The sequence below is a fragment of the Cryptotermes secundus genome, unplaced genomic scaffold, assembly GCF_002891405.2.
Source record: "Cryptotermes secundus unplaced genomic scaffold, Csec_1.0 scaffold116, whole genome shotgun sequence".
NCBI lineage: Eukaryota > Metazoa > Arthropoda > Insecta > Blattodea > Kalotermitidae > Cryptotermes > Cryptotermes secundus.
Window position 1 is genome coordinate 960,184 of NW_019732857.1, and position 17,288 is coordinate 977,471.

General features: G+C 38.4%; 2 protein-coding genes across 2 annotated transcripts in view; one reads left to right on the top strand and one right to left on the bottom strand.

Annotated features, from left to right (window-relative positions):
- Positions 1 to 13,566, bottom strand: part of LOC111867771 (nucleolar pre-ribosomal-associated protein 1) — a 77,664-nt gene extending 64,098 nt beyond the window's left edge. The window contains exons 1-2 of the mRNA XM_023857919.2: positions 13,498 to 13,566; positions 9,970 to 10,145 (exon numbers count right to left, since the gene is read on the bottom strand). The gene's annotated coding sequence lies outside the window, so the exon portion shown is untranslated. The remainder of the gene's footprint in view (positions 1 to 9,969; positions 10,146 to 13,497) is intronic.
- Positions 13,567 to 13,632: 66 nt separating this feature from the next.
- LOC117282578 (glutamate receptor ionotropic, delta-2-like) lies at positions 13,633 to 16,856 on the top strand. The gene is made up of 4 exons (XM_033752801.1): positions 13,633 to 13,734; positions 14,596 to 14,810; positions 15,496 to 15,761; positions 16,315 to 16,856. The coding sequence occupies exons 3-4, from the start codon at positions 15,514 to 15,516 to the stop codon at positions 16,535 to 16,537; spliced, it is 471 nt and encodes a 156-aa protein (XP_033608692.1). The 5' UTR covers positions 13,633 to 13,734; positions 14,596 to 14,810; positions 15,496 to 15,513; the 3' UTR covers positions 16,538 to 16,856.
- Positions 16,857 to 17,288: the final 432 nt, after the last annotated feature.

The window sequence follows — 17,288 nt, forward strand, 5'->3', positions numbered from 1 at the left end:
TTAAATATGTAGCCTGAATTACCTAAATCTTAAGATGCCCCTCTGAAACACCTGTGAAGCATCTCACCACTTCTCTACTGGAACTATTGTTTTATTTACCTTTTCGGGTAATTATATGCTGCAACCAGTATTGAAACTTTTCCTCTTAGCCACAGCGTCCAGACCGACATAAGGGCCCATTCAGCCTCCTATCCAATAGGTACCGGAGGTAAGGTGGTAGGAGCTTATAGCTGATCACTTACCTCCATCTAGTGTCGAGGTGAAGAAAGGTGGAACTTTACCTCCACTGCTCATGTGATTTCAAGGTACAGAGTTGAACTAATTAAGCACAGGAACAAATTAACATTTTTACTTTTAACCATTAAGAAGAATATCTATGGCATTTAAATATGATCGTTTGGAATTGAATTAAGTGCAGACAACTCAATTTCACGTCGAATTCATGCCCTACTCCGTGCAAGGTTACATTTCTATTTCAATATACGTGCAGTTTCCCCCACGGCGGACCAAACTCATCTTCAGACATAAAAGAAAACTGAAATATGCAAAATAAGAATAGAACTTATATGCTCTGTTCTTTACAGTCAAGAGGAATATGGCATGTAGTTGACCACTCAGTCCAATCTACAATGAGAAAGGTAAACGTATATTTGCCGATGCTTAATTAATTACGCACAACGCCATAAAGACAAACGAGGAAACGGATATATAGCTACATCATTCTTGACTTCGGCCACCTACTCACGCTGGTTCCTGGCTCGCTGATATTTCTTTTGTTTATCTACCCTGAAGATGGAGGCGATACGTTCCTCCGAAACGTCGGTTTATACAATATCTACACGGCACTACATCCAAGAAGATTGAATTCTTGTAATAAACAGTCTTTAATTATTATTATATTAGTTATAATAATATTGTTTAATCATAAACACAAAAAAAAAATTTAAGGAAATGTATGTGCTCTTGTTACCGTTTACTTTTCGGCCGGGACAGGGATTTGAATTTCCAAATTTTCATTCTAAATCACTCCGTTATTTTAGTCCTCAAGCCAGCTATACGGACCAAGTGGCAGCTGCTTGTCATCGAAGTTCGGTGCCAAATCTGCGGATAGAGGATGTCGCCGAAACATGTAGCTAAGATTATATTGACCTCGACCATATAGTTGCTGTGTTGCAACGGACTTTAATAAATTTTTTTATATATGACTTATTCTTGAAGCCATGAAAATATCAAATTTTGGTCAAATTCGATGTGAGGCACCTCTGCGTAATCTTAGTTCACCATGTTGATTTTTACATAAATAATTACATAATCGACATAAACTGTTTCACAGATTTGGTTTTATTTTTATATTTAAAACTATTATACCTTTGGAATACCAATATTTTTAGCTTTTGTAGACCTAATACATTTCGTAATTTGCTGAAATGTCATTTATAAATTACTCTTAAGTAAACGCAATAATCTGAAAATAAAGACATTGGAAATTCTGTATAATAGACTGCAAGACCACGGTTTCCAATCTTCTTCATGTTTCTGAGATAAGTTCCCCGAAGCTGGTGAGATATCTTTTCTTGTTCTTACCGATATCCGACACTGTAAGGATACTTCTCAACAAATTTCAGTCTCGTTGCTTTCCGCAGCTCCTTCAGACAATCCTTGATCTCTCGTTACTTTTACTGTTAGTGTATCCTCACTCTAGGTTTCTCCTACTCAGCTACATCTCCGGCCCCTGCCATACCCGATTCCATCGTCTGACGTAATTATTATAACAGTAATTGTATTATAGATTAGTGTATGTATGTGTTTTTTTCTCTTCATACTTCATAATGATTGGCATGAGGGCACTAATAAAAATATTGCTGTCTAAATAATAAAAATAGTTTGTTTCCTATTTTTGTGCATATACACGTATGTTATTTTCTTTTCTTCCGTATCTCCTGTTTATTTTAAAATTGATCTTAGGCGTATTAAAAGCATGTAAATAAATTAAGAACATTACTGAATTGAACTCCGCCTGAAGTTCATACCAGTAGAATTTCACGGGGAATGTGTACGTTTTGTATATTCTTCCTCGAATATTTTTTTCATTTTCTTACAAATTTACAGCTACAGGCTAGCAAAGAATTCATATATATGTGGAATGACAGAAGTGAGCTTCAAAAATGCCTGCTATAATTAGAAGACTAGTTAGCTAAGTGTTCTATTTTATTTTCTAGCATGGAATGTTTCTAACAGAATGGTGAGTTTGGATATCGAATATTAGTTTCTCATTGCACTAATGTGTTGCATTAGTTGCCATAATACTAATATTATTCGAAAGCTGTTACCTCCATGACAGGTTTAAGCGCATGTACCCCATACAGAATAAACTTGTCTCCTGTCATCCATACGTGTGGCTGTGTATGAAGCCTTTCTTTAGCTTGTAAAATATTATGGAAAAAAGGGTGTCCATAGCTTATACACGGAACGTGTAAATTTTAGACGATCTTTTTCTGGGTTGTGGCACTGTGTATTTTCGCTTGTCGTTATTAACGTTTCAGAGGAACCAAATGGCTCAGTTTTAGGGTATAAGATGAAAGCGGAAGGTACCTTTAGTCTCATCTGGGTCTAAACATTCTGACAGTTTTAATTTCATGTCTCTTCAATTTGTCCAGGAAGGAGCCTCTTTTGTTATCCTGTCTTATCATACTCTGTGGAGTGTCCTTACAATTTTCCCCGCAGAAGGACTCAGCATCACAATAATAAAGTCTTCAGTCACTTCATTATAACATAAAAATCCTAAACAATACATTTCCCCTTTTGGCTTTACATTTCCCGCAGATGTAAACTGCACAAGCAGACTAAAATTACGTTGGAAAATCTACGTTCGTTGTAAAATTAAATATCATAAGGAAGTTAATTGTAGGTAACATTTATTTTCTCGTTTGATGTAAAGTACTTCACAATCTCTGGGGTTTAGATAAATATTGTTATTCTGATGCGAAATAACACCAACACAATTCGGATAAATGTAAAGCATTTCAAGAGTTTATTTCTAACATCGAATAATTTTTAGTACTTTTCACTTGTATTTCCATCTTACGATTTTAAGTTAATAAAGCAGGATAATGTGTCAAGTTTACTACTTTATACAAGATTTACGGTCAGACTGTTGAATTAAGAAGCGCTCTTTGAACCTAATGCGTCAGTTACAAGACTAATTATACAGGCTAAGAAAGAATTGAGTATACGTATTTCAAGTACACACGAACTTGCAGTACTCTATTAATATACCGTTGGTTGAATATTATTTCCCGCACACTGGCCAGCCAGTCGTATACTGCCCAGCCTGCAAATATATTTATTTCCTAGAGAATGTAATTTAATTTAACGATTGTGGAACCATAACAGACTGCACCGTCAAATTTGGCTTTTAATTCAAAAGCAGTGGCAGAATGGATATACTTATCGTGTCAATTAATAGAAATATTATATTAATGGTCAGTATATCGAGTCCAGTGAGATAATGGAGAAGAAGAATAATGAAATAAATGTAAACGGACAAAACATATCTGAGTCGAAATATGAATTCAAAATATTTCACTTGAGACATATCTGCCATTATCTTTGTACACATTGGAATGACAAGCAGTCCAATGTAAACAAGTTATATTTTTAATAATCCAGTTATTTATATGGCCTTACATGTTTCGGCCCTTCGGGTCTATCTTCAGAGGCTTTAAAATTTCTAAGGATCTTAGCACAATAAGTTATAAAGCCATGCCGATAAAATAAGTTAAAATTGTAGATTTTAAATATTATTGGTAGATAGTTTCTTATTTTATATTGCATATGATTGATATATTTTTGTTGTTGCTTCTTAAATGTCTAAAATTTTAACAAAGGAAAGATATTGTAATATTTATCATATGATGTCCAATATTCGTAACTAATAACAGAGATATTTCATACTTAGATCAGCTCATTGGCAGTGTGTGTTGGATCGAAGGCTGTTCAGGTGATGCGGGGTGTGGGTTTGTACAATATTAACTCCATTGGTAGGCGCATACATGATGTTACGTGTTGTGGCTATTTTGAAAAGTGTGTTTGTTTCGTCTGCTGTTTTATTTTATAAGTAAATTCAATTTTTGTATAAATATATGTAGATATTTTCCTTACATTCATGTTATTCTCCGTTTTCTTTCGAATCTATTACATACAAGTAATTCCATTTATTCAGAATATTTACATCGAAGTACATCTGTCAGAACAGCCTCCAGCGATCGAAATTTCAACCAAGTCCATTCCATATTAAAATAAGTTTTTCCACCAATGAACTAATCTACTCGGTCAGATCGTAACATATATGTGATACAGGACTTCATGCACTTGGCCAACCCTTGATAAAATGATAAAGAAGATTGGATACGTATATAAGTATTATAATACGACAGACTGACAAGCGTGTAAACATCACGCTGTGGCTCGCTCCTTCTCAGAGCAAGTTCAAGTACATTAGTGTGTCAAGCAAATGGCTCTCGTGACGTGGATTACAGTATTCATGTTACCAACTGTAATTGTAGGTAACAATAATGAATCAATTATGATTCCTTTACAGTCCATTGCGCAAGTCGTCAAAGAAATTTACCAAAAACTCCACTCCACTTTCGTCATATTACTCTACGAATTTATGAACAACGAGGGGCGTAAGTATATTAATATCTGATATTTGTTGCTATGGTGTTCATATCTATTCATTCATACTATCTCAAACCATATGTTACTAAAGGAGAGGGGAGAGTGATAATGAATAATATGGATTTCGAACGCAGAAGTCATGACAATATGACAATATGACAATATCCTGGTAAAGGCCAAGGAAACCCATGAAAAAACTTTAGTGAGAATAGTCTAGCCTATGCTATAAACCTGTAAATAAAAAATAAAGTTTTAAGGCATTATCACAGTATCAAATGCCGATGATGTTAGGGCAAGGTCTTTCTTATTCTTTAGTCACACACCACAGGCTAGAAACTGCGTAATTTGTAAAGAGAACACATATATGGTAGAAGTAGTGTGTAGTACACTCATATTCACTACAAGCACGCAGATCAATATAGAATTCCGTATCGATATGGGAGGCTTTCATATCGATATCGGATCGTCTATTCGGTTTAGGTTTCTGAAATTGATCACAAATGCCTAACTGAATTCAATTTTAAATACTGTATGTCGTTTACACTTGCATTATATAAACACCGTGATTAATCACCCAACTCCGTAAGTTATTGGCAATGGTCGAAATTCCGGTGTTACAATATTTCGAATAAACATAAGCAATTATAACCTACAAAGATATTACGGGATGTATCTATATTGACATTGAATTCTTGTTCTCCAGAAATTAAATCGTATCTTCTTACTCATATTAATATATAATGAGAGACGCGGTTCACACGAGGGCGTGTACGGGAATGTAAAAGACGGTCATAATTACGTAACCGTCCAAAACCGGACACATGTTTATATGAACTTTGTTGATCACAAAGACCAGGAAATCACCTCCTGCAGTTATGCCCTAAAGTCGTGAAACACCTGCATATTCCGGGCCCTAAAGTGAATTCTTTCCTAGTCGTGTATACACATTATACAACTTCCATCTACAACTTCCTCCACTTGTGTACCAAGGCTTGGATGTAACCAGTCCCATCATAGTTACAAGCTGCACAGATAACACCTCCACCACTGTATAATTTACATCACTATTTCACTGAAAGTTCTCGCTATTAAGGATGAGAAATTATTTTCGACAATACACTATCCCCTGGTGGTCAATCTCATAGCTTTTAATAACCAGTCGGACATTATTTTGAATGGTCTTAAATGCAATTACAATCGAAATAAACAATTCCAATCTCTAATTAGAGCCTTGAAGGGTGACTCTCCATTGATCCTTTACTCTACAAAACAAATCACCATGTCACTGAATATATACGCTGTCAATAATGAAAATTTGTTTTCAGGAAAGCTCGAAACTGACTGTCGCCCTCCGGTTGATCTCTGAATACTTCCACAGCTTTGAATTGTGGATGTTCTCTGGACATCCTAGTTAGCGCTGGGCTTTTATACACGGTCTACAATTTATGACGCTGCAAATACCACAATTTCTCAGCTACTCAACTGGGTTTATTCGAGAATCTTTCGATGGGTTTAATGCTTTAATCTTTAGTACACAATTTTTATAGCTATTTACATATTTATTTCTTCCTAAATGCCTGAAATTCTTCTCCAAATGTTCGATAATGTTTCAACTTTCCGTGCTTTATAATAAGTAAGAATACTTCTATGTTAAAAATTATATATATACTCGTATATAACATATATGAATACGTCGGATTCATATCTACCTCGAAGGCTTCTTTCCTAGGCGTAGTATCGTACCGATGTATCAGTACACTTGAAATTTCTGTTTATGCCAATACATTCTTTGTACAAAACACATAAAGTGAACTCATATTCGGTAGGTCATGTCCTTCCGTTCGTTCGTTAATTTTGGAGTCTGCTCCACGAATTTCTGCGAAATTATGTTTTGCCGATCTTTACTAAAAGATATCGAGCAAATTTCATTTCGTTTCATGTTGGTCCCGTACAACTGCTCTTTACACGTTGCTCCGAAAAAGCTTAATGACTTTCTAAAGACTATTTATTGTGCCAGAATTGTTCCATGTCATTAATTCTACATTAATTTATCTGTAATTTCTTCCAACTCTATTCAAGTTTATGGATGATGACGGTCTAGAGAAATCTAAGGGAAGCATTTTCTGAACCTAAGAATAATATCTTGGAGCTGAGATAACGCAGTCGGTATAGCGACTGTCTACGGGCTGGAATTCCGAGGGATCGGAGTTCGAATCCCAGTAGGGGCAAGATTTTTCTCTTCTTCACGTCCTCCAGACCGGTCCTGGGGATCAACGAGCCTCCTAATCAATGGGTACCGGAGGGGTTCTTTCTCAGGTGTAAAACGGCCGAGACGTGAAGCTGATCACTCACCTCAAACTAGTGCCTAAGTCAAGAATACGTAGCTCTGTACAACCACTCCCCCATACGCCGTCATGAATAGTGCTTAATAAGTTAAGAACAAGGACAAATTTACTTTCAGAATGATCAAATCTGCAACAAGAAATTTGTGCAAAATCACGAAGAAACAGTCTAGAAGATAAGCCCTGATCCCCTCTCCGGTAGATCCTTTCTCCATGGCGTATCGTATTACGGGTTCTACTTCTCACACAATGGCATCGCAATTTGAGCCGAAACTACCAGAATAATTGGATTGCGGGATCTAGTTCAACTGGCTAGACCCATGTCAAATATCCACTTTTTTCATAGAGATATTGCGTTTTAGGACTTTATCCATCGTCCTGGTTTTAAGATAACTATGAAAAACACGACGTTTCCGAAACTGGATCCGTTTCCGTCCTCAGGTGAGGGAAAACACCTATTCTGTTACGTCCCTTAGAAAGAACTAACCTCAACCACTGGACCTAGTCTTTCTAAGGGACCCAACAGAATAAGTGTTTTCCTTCACCTGAGGACGGAAACAGATCCAGTTTCCGAAACGTCGTGTTTTTCTTAGTTATCTTAAAACCAGGACGATGGATAAAGTCCGAAAATCCAATATCTCTATGTGTTATACACCATCGTAAGAATCCTGTAGTAACTACATCCACAATCTTCCTCTGTGGATAGAGACCTTGCAGCTGAATTATTAATTAATTAGGACTAGTTGTCATTTAACAATTGGATATAATTCTGAATCAGAGAGTCTAACCCGTAATCTAAAGAAGAAGAAACCAGTTGTCTGAGATCTGAAGTTCTCACTGAGATAAATATGGATAATATGATATTCTGGCATGTGACGCCGTGTGTTATAGTAGAAGTTTACCCACATTTCCGAAGGATTATTCTGCTTGATTTTTGTTTGGTCGTCGTCCTCGATCATGAAAGTAGACTTCGCGTGTTCTAAATGTCGCTAAGCTTCTAACAGACTACATATCCCAGAAGATTGTATTGTTCAATGTGAATACTTATTTCCCTTTAATGCAAGAGAATTCAGTGCAATTGAAACTGTTTTACAGAACTCATACTTCTGAAGAGACTGCACACGCTAAAACAACAGCTGACAGAAGCGAGAGTGTACACTGTAGTACTCAAGATACACGCTCTCAATAAAATTCTGGAGGAGTTTTCTATGGATCATCGTCCCCCGCTTGTGGTATTGCCAATGGATAAACAGCTCGTTCATGAGGTAAGTGCATGCTAGGGTCTAATAACAAAAATAGAAACATTAATAATTCCATTGATGGTGACTATTGTGACATGACGCCTGAAAGCTATGATCTGTCAATCTGCTGGACGGGGCTTCGCTGAGCACAATCGCGTGGCAACATGGAAGGCGCCGCTGCAGGACGGCGAATTGTTGGAACACGTTTCCACAGCAACGAAAACGACTGAAGGACCAATGCATTTCACACAGGGTCACATCGATTACTAGGCAATGCACACAGAGACGTTCCCGTTACAACGGATAGGCAAAGGCTGCTCAAACGACAACGAACCTGTTAAAGCACAGTAACGGCTATGGACGAGAGAACTCTACTGTTGAATGAGGTGATCTCCACTCGGTTCGACCATAACCTACTTCAGGTGGAGAACTGACCAACATAAGACAGAGACGGTAATATACCAAGGGACTCGGACCCGAGAAAAACTGCTCTGGCAAGGACCAGCAGCATATATAAAAGACATACCCGTCCTCTCGTCAGAGAGGTCGTCCACAAAAAAAAAAACCGTAGCTGTCAAACAGTAATAAATATCTGGTCATGAGGCCCAGGAGCGTGATCAACACCAAGACTTAATGACTGACTGGCCGTCAGTCGCAAAGTGACTTTGACTTAACATAAGACAGATTACGACAGAAGACAGGCAGAAGTCAGAAGTGACGTCTTAATTTTATGTGGTCTAGTTACAGTAACCTTTAGAGTGTTATCATTGTTCGTAGTTGCGAAGTGTTAATAGTTGCAGTAAGTTGTGTTACAACTAATTGTAGTTCCGCCTGGTGAAATTGTATAATAAATCGATTCATCTAATCCGGAACCCGTTAATAACTTGTCGCGTTACCAGGATACGTGGCACTATTAATATTAAGCCGTGCATAACACAGGCGGTTAGTCGCTGGTTACCCACCGCAGCGGCCCGGGTTCGAGACCAGGTCAGGTCATGTTGGATTTGTTGTGGACAAAGTGGCAGTGGGGCAGGTTTTCTCCTAGTATTTAGATTTCCCCTGTCACTTCTTATTCCACCGACTGCTCCAAATTTATCATCATCCGGGGCTGGTACAATAGGCTACTCTACTGTACTCCATAACATCCAGACTGGCTGTGGGGCCAACTCAGCTTCCTATCCAATGGGTATGATGGTGGTAATTTCCCCTTGGAAAAAGGGGCCAGTGCGTGAAGCTGACTACCCACTTCCGTCTAATATCGAGGTAAAAAAAAAAATTGAATTTATATTCCGCATAATTCTTCTTATCGTGGTGCTTAATTATCATAAGGATAATTTTACGTTTAGAGTTTATGTTTAATATAATTCGTAAATTGAAAGTAATGTAACAGTAGTGTTTTAAAATTGAGCTTGCAGGCTTTGAATTCTTTACACTCTAGCTAGCAGCCATTTAGAAGCACAAAACCGTTCTGAGGTTGCGCACTGCTCATAAAATCTCACTTTGTGAAGTCAGATCTGTGTTTCGAAAGAGTGTGTTTTACTATAAGCCACAACCCGTTGCTATAGAAACACTGATTTGTGTAGCTGGGAATGATAAACTTTGAAATATCTGTCAGATCAATGTTATAATTCACATTTTCTTTTATGTAATCTTCAAGGTATTGGCAACAGTACAATTGACAATGGCAGAATGGATACTCTTCTTACCGGAAGCCGGCGCTATGGATGATATCTTTCAGCGTCTTTTCATTCCTCTGGACTGTGAATTCCTGGTGGCTCGCTGTCTAAAGAATGGAACTGTGCAGCTGAAAGAGGTGTACCATATCAGCAAGGTATCCACTCTGAAAGAGCACATTGTTGGGAACTGGTCCCTCCAGCAGGGCCTGCAATGGAGAACCATCGGTTTCTACAAACGGAGGAAGAATCTCCATGGCCTGCAACTTCGAGTGGTAGTGTCGGAGGTGAGATCTCCTTAGTTCCCGACCAAGCTTTGCTCTAACGAAGATGGGGATGCAATTAATCGCAGAGTGGATAATACTGATGCTGGATTGTGAACCTAACGAAGATGAACGCTATTTTAGGTTAACAGTGTCGGTTATTAGTACTGAAAAAATCCAATGACCTCATCGGGACTTGAACCCGCGACCTATCTGTATCTATGTTAATATTATCCCTAGTTGTTCCATATGAGGCACTAGTAGTATCGAACATCGTTGTTATTAATTAAGTATTTCTTAAGAATTCGTCTCTATATTTTAGTGCAAACATCTATTTCATGTAAAATACAATGACGTTTTCGTCTAACAGATGGATGTTCCCACGACACTGAAAAGAGACAAGCAGGGCAGAACTTTTGGAATCACCGGGTTTTTTGGCGAGATTTGGAGATCATTGGAAGAGCGTCTGAACTTCTCGTAAGTTTCGTATGTTTTAGTTGTGACAAATATGGCAGCATCAGTTCACTGTTTTCTCGTATTTACCAAATAAAACTTTAGTTGACAAGAGGTCAATAACGTGAGCCTTCGGATTCATATGCATGCATTCTGATTGACTTCATAAGTGTTCAATTTGCAACTATTCGCTCTTATTCATATGTTGATTGCAGGTGTATGAAATAAGTACATTCGAGTGTCGTCCCCGAGTTAATAATCATTCTCCTCATTTTTGTTTATTCTAGCGCCTCTTACTTGCCAGGAACTGCATCAACCCTACTAACAGGGATCTCAAACCCCACCTTCCATATGTCTCCCATGACACAGTAAATTAATCACAATTAATTACGAAGAACCGTGAGACTCGCACAAACCAGCAAATAAAGGGGTGAAAGTCAAAAGAGATTAATGACATGACTGGCTTCGAACATATAAAATTTTTGCTTGAATGTTTAGGAAGTTATTTCCAAGACCTAGTCACCTGAATTTTCATTAGAAAAAATTTCCTTGACTTGTAGGTTCCACATATTTTTTTTATTGCTAGTGGGGTGGGACTAAGTCCCTTGTACTGAGGCCACTTCTGGCCTATTGTACCAGCCTCAGATGATAGGTGAGGGTGATTGTGGAGCAATTGGTGGAATGAAGATTGGCAGGGGAAACCGAAGTACTTGGAGAAAACCCGCCCCAGCGCCAATTTGTCCACCACAAATCCCACTTGACCAGACCCGGGATCTAACTCGGGCCACCGCTGTGGGAAGCCAGCGACTAACCGCTTGAGCTATGGCGCGGCATTAGGTTCTACATGCTAGCATAAGTGTTTAGTTTACACCGGTCTGCGGCTCGTTTAATTTATTACTTAGAACGCAGAAGATAAACCCGCGGATTATTCATTCAACCCAGGAAATAAAGTGGCGGAGAAATGGTTTAGATCGGTTCAGTACATAATGCATTTTATGACTCAAGCGGTGCACTTTTTCTGTTCCCCAGCTCCAGGTATGTCGAAACCAAAGAAGAGGATTGGGCCATGCAATCGGAGAATGGGACATGGTTTGGAATGGTTGGAATAGTTGCCAGAAGAGAAGTGGATGCAGCTGTTGGGGGGCTGACAATGTACCCCAGCAGAATGAATCTGGTGGACTTTCTTATACCAATAATGATAGACAAGTACTTACGAATATGATTGATTAAATTCATTAAAATATGTACGTTTCTGACACGATTGCTTTTGTTTGTTGCTTCATCTCACAAACCGTAACTAATAAGGAAAAATTGTCCTGGACAAAATGTGTTCCATTTTTCTATAAATTGGTTCTTTACTTTTCTTGAAGTAAACTGGGTTTCCTCTGTGGATATTACTGAGAAGCAGTCTGAAATATTATGGTTTCTTAACGATATGTGAAAGTTTTAAAAGTAGCAAAACAATTAAGGGATTTAAAAATGTTGGGAGTGTACGAAGAAGAAACAAAAGGTTAAGAGAAAGTGAACGCAGCAAATATTGTGACAAAAACGTGGTAGATGAAGGGACGGCCAAATTGCCTGAAGAACTAAACATAAGGAGCTAAGGTGATTGAGTTAAAAATATATAAATTATGATTTAAAAATTATGAAATGAAATGTGAAGATAAAAGGGACTGGCGCAGGAAATGATGATTTGTACAGGGCTAAATTATAATGGATTTAAAAAACTAGCGGCTTCTTGCGACGTATAGCCGCTACAATATAGTGGATAACTAAAAACTATGACAGAAAATACAAAAAGTACTGAGGTTTATGGAGCATGGTTTAAATACTGGGAGCTGGCAGGAAGTGAGTGCATGTGATTTTAGGTTTTAATGGGTCTAATATTGCTTTCCCAGTCAAGTAAGTTTGATCTGCCATCTCGACCGAAACACAACTAATATTTTTTTTTTTTCACTGACATTCTTAAGAATTTGTATGAGTTACATTGTCTTCTGGGGCCGGCTTACTAATGAATGCATTAGATGCACCGAATGGATTCCATTTCTTAACCCACTTTTTCATCCAATTACATCTCTTCTTATTCTACTTATATTTTCTAATACAATTGTTATTTTCCTTGGTAAGACGGAAACAGATACATGAACACAGACACGCAATGACGCCTTCCTTTTGCTGGCATTCAGCACAAGAAAGCACATATAATACGTAGTATGTTATTATTCTGAGTTCACGTATTATATATATGTTATTTGTATTGGACATATCACCAGCAATTAACCTATATTCCTCACTTTAAAAAATAAAAGAAGGCTTATGAAATCACCTTGCTGTCTGTCTCTGCATCTCTTTATTGTTGCTAATCAATGGCTTGGTAACACTCTCCCACGGCAGCGAATAAGCAGCCAGCAATAAAGGAGTTTTTAACAAGTCGTTTTCTTTCTGGACCGTTTCGTATTAAAGGAAAGTATGCTATTAGTTCTTCACAGAATTTCTTATAAAAATGAAGAAGCCCATGATAGTCATGATGGAAAAAGAGCTACTTTCAGATGCTTCCACAATTAGAACAAAAAAACGTGGTAAGAATTAAGCACAAGGTCAATTTTACCTTTACTGGCTATGTTTGACTGTGGGCACGGTTAGCCCTTAGGTACCATTCGGCATGTTTACGTATTGGCGGCAATTTTTACGGGCTCAAAAAAGAAAGGATATAATTTTTCAAATACGTTAATTCTAAAACTGTTTATTTGAAATTTGTAAAAGAGATTTGTGATCTATTCTAATCTCTATAGACAGCGCAAATAATCATACAATAAGACCAACATAATGCTTCTGATGTACGTACTTTTGTGCAGCACTAACCTATACGTCCGTGAGACGGAAACACTGGAGTTACACTGGAGCAGCTTCCTCGCTCCATTCAAACTGCAGCTATGGTTTGCCATAGTTGCAGCCATCATTTTCCTGACCGTGTTACTGCTCACGTCCCATAAACTCAGAAGTTACTATGGGAACACTGACTCACAAGATGAGAATTTATGGGAGTTAATTTACTGCGTATATGGAGCTTTTTGTGGTCAAGGTAATATATAAATGTTATACTTTCTTTAATATTCTTTTGTGATCAATAACAAGCAGATAATACTATATAGAACAGATTCAAAACATAGTGATCACGTGTTTGAACCATTTTTTAAAACTTACTCACATGGAAATATTAATATTTATAACAAAAATTATCTATCGCGATAAATTATATCTCAATCTTCTCGTCTTTCATTCCGCGAATTTGTCGCCCGTCACCTACCATAATAATTTTCTGCTTCCCTGTAATTTCTGTCACTGCTTTTCTTGCTCCTCTCTTGCTATTTCCTATTTCAAGTATTTCCTTTGAAATATGTTATATAAACTTTCATTTATATGCGGTTCGAAACAAGATACAGATCAAGAGTTCTATCTTGTGGAATAAAATGCCGTATAGTTCGTTGAAAATCTGCCGACATTTAGAAAGAATATATCGTCTCCATCTTCAGAGTCGAAAATAAACCAACCAAGAAACTAACATGAAGCAGGCAGCAATTGCAGTATCCCACAAGACTCAGAAAGGGACTAGGAACCCCTGCCAGAGGAGGGACGACCTCGCTGACAGAAAGGGACTAACTATTAGATACCACTGCCAGTAAGAGGTTGGAACCTCGCTGGCAGAAAGGGGCTGATAGTAAGCACCAGTACCGGTAGGGTATGGAGACAGTAGAAATTAAAGGGGGACGCACAATGGACCAGTAACCGGTCTAAGTGCATGGGGAAACCCACCCCCTCAATACGGAATACGGAATCCCACAAGACAGAATTGTTTACATTTAATGTAGGCCCCATCATCAAACATTGCTGAAATACTTTTAGTATTTTCTCAGCTGGAACTGACAGATATATATGTCTGCAGGTCGAGAATCAATCCCACGATCTTGGCCTTGTCGCATCGTGTACTTCACGTCCTATGTAGTGGGTCTGGTGCTTGTCGCTGCCTACTCTGCTGCCTTGGTGTCCTTCCTGACGGTGCAGAGAGGCGAACTGCCCTTCAACAGCTTCCAGGGTTTGCTTGAAGACGGAACGTACAAACTTGGTGTCACAAAGGGCGCGGAAATATCTTACTTCAGTGTAAGGACCAGTACAATTAACATTGAAAGGAATGCCTGAACATTTTACATCTTACGTCAGTGGTTACAAGGTTCACCTAAGCTCCACGTGCGACGAATCAGGGACAAGACTCAGCAGTTTCTCCAATGACAAAGTGGAATAAATATCTTACTATTAGCCCTAATATTACAAACTGAGTTCAATCACAACAGTCGGTAACGTTAAATATGTGATGGAGACTGCAAACGACACTTTAAATTCACATTAATATTTCTCACTAACTAAATCCATGGAGCTGGTTCCTTCATTAGAAGCCACTAGTCATTTATCTAAGTTATTACTGACGCTTTCATAAAACCGTATTAATTTAAGATGAATCCAGGGCGCAAACTTCCGAGATCCACTTTAATATTACTCTGTCGCTTACGCCTAGATCATCTGATGGGCCTCTTCCCAACAGCTTTTCGACCAAAACTCTGTGTGTATATCTCTTCTGTCCCGTGCATGCTAAATGCCCGATGAACCTTATCATCTTTTTCAGCAAAGTAAGCAATTTCATTACTTCAGTGCTGTTTATTTTAAGAAAACCCAAATCGAGTATTTCACTATCAGAAATAGTATTTATTTCTCTTATAATGTCTTCGGACTACAGTGTCAGATGACCATCGTACTTCTTTTTGGAACTTTACCCACATTTCTTTCACAGGAATCAAGAAACGCTGTAATGAGAGCGCTGTATCTTAAACTAATAGCAAGAAAGAAAGACCATTTCCATGACAACGCACTGCAAGGCTTTGTGCGTCTGTGTGCAGAAGATAAGTATGCACTCGTCACTTCAGACATGTGGCTGATGAGGCTTCGGAGCGGTGACGTACCGTGCAACATTCAGAAGGTACCCCACACCACTCTCCCTGGCAGCGTATCAATGGCCCTCAAGAAAAGGAGTCCTTATAAAAACCTGTTCAATCACAAGTAAGAAAAATTCAGTTTCTAAGGAAGACAAGTCCCAGTCAGTCGGTCACAGAAATCAAGTATAACAATGTCTTCATAAAATCGTCATAAATATAAAATATGACAGATTTTTTATTATTTATTTAACGACGCTGTCGGTTGTCAGACTGCTTAAACTATACTGAGGCCACGGAAAGATGTCCAACCGATCGACCTTACTCCATATCTCCGTCTATTCGTTATGCTTCCCCCTTCCAGGGTAGTTCCCCCTACACCCTCTTAGTCATATGGATATTCTGTTCAAACGAATGTTTTGCTAACAAAAAGTACATTCGGCTAGTTGATATAGGCACGGGGGGTGGGGGGGGGAGGCAGATGTACTTCGGTTTCCCTTACCAATCTTCATTCTACTGACTGCTCTACAGTCACCATCATCTATCGTCTGGGGCCGGTTCAATAGGCCAGTAACTGTGGCCGCAGTACTAAGTGGACTCAGTCTCATCCCACTAATAATAATTATGATGATGATAATAAATATGTATAGTACTATTAAAAGGATTTACTGTTGTTCCAGCCTGAGACATATGTTGCTCAGTGGCGTGCTGCACAGACTACGTCAGCTCTACTGGCAAAGTGACGTGCCCAGAATAAACAAAACGTCTTACGGCATTACTTTCACAGCAATGGCGCCAATATTCACGATTCTTGCGTCTGGTATTCTGATCGCCATTTTGATCCTGCTGTTGGAGTGTGGCCTTCACACTTTATTGCAAAAGCTACAGGGACAGGCATACTAATCGATCGAAAAGTGTGTGGTATTAAACGCACGGTATCTATTCCAGGCACATAATTCTGTATATTATCAAAGTGTGTGCGTGTACAGCCAAATGCGCACGTCTAAAAATGTTCACATTATGTTAGGGAATTTGTAGGAACGAATGAGAAGGCTCGCAAGGTTCACCAGTAAGCGTTCTTAGACTCAGAATTTTAACGAATTTCCCATGTACCTTCAACATACAATATTTTCTTCACAGCATAATGGTTAGCGTGATTGAACGTACTGAATTCTTGTTATTGTCTAAACGATATTTGCTTTGTTCTGTCCTTGCTTGTGTATATGTTTCTTGTTTTTGTTTCTCTTGCTTACTTAATAATTAGCCTTCGGCTGTTGAGTAAGCACGTAAATAAATAAACAGTTGAATCTGAATTATTATTGTTATTACATCAACAACAGCTCAAACAGTAAGCATTACCTCCCTAAGCATAGGCTTCCCATCAAGCAGATTACCACAGCAGTAACGGTTTGTGTCACACTATAGGGGTGCAAGTCGGAAATTCGGCCTGCAACAGTCTGTCTTCACTAACACTTTTTGTTTTCTCACGCCATTCAGATGATGAATTTCCTCTTCTAGGATATAATCCGTGTAGTCCCTTGAAAGTCGTTTCGGAAGAGCATGTCGTCTCATTCTTCAAGGTCGAAGAATAAACCGAGTAAGAAACCAGCGTTAAGCAGGTGGCAAACAGGGATCAATTTGGTTTCTTATTCCG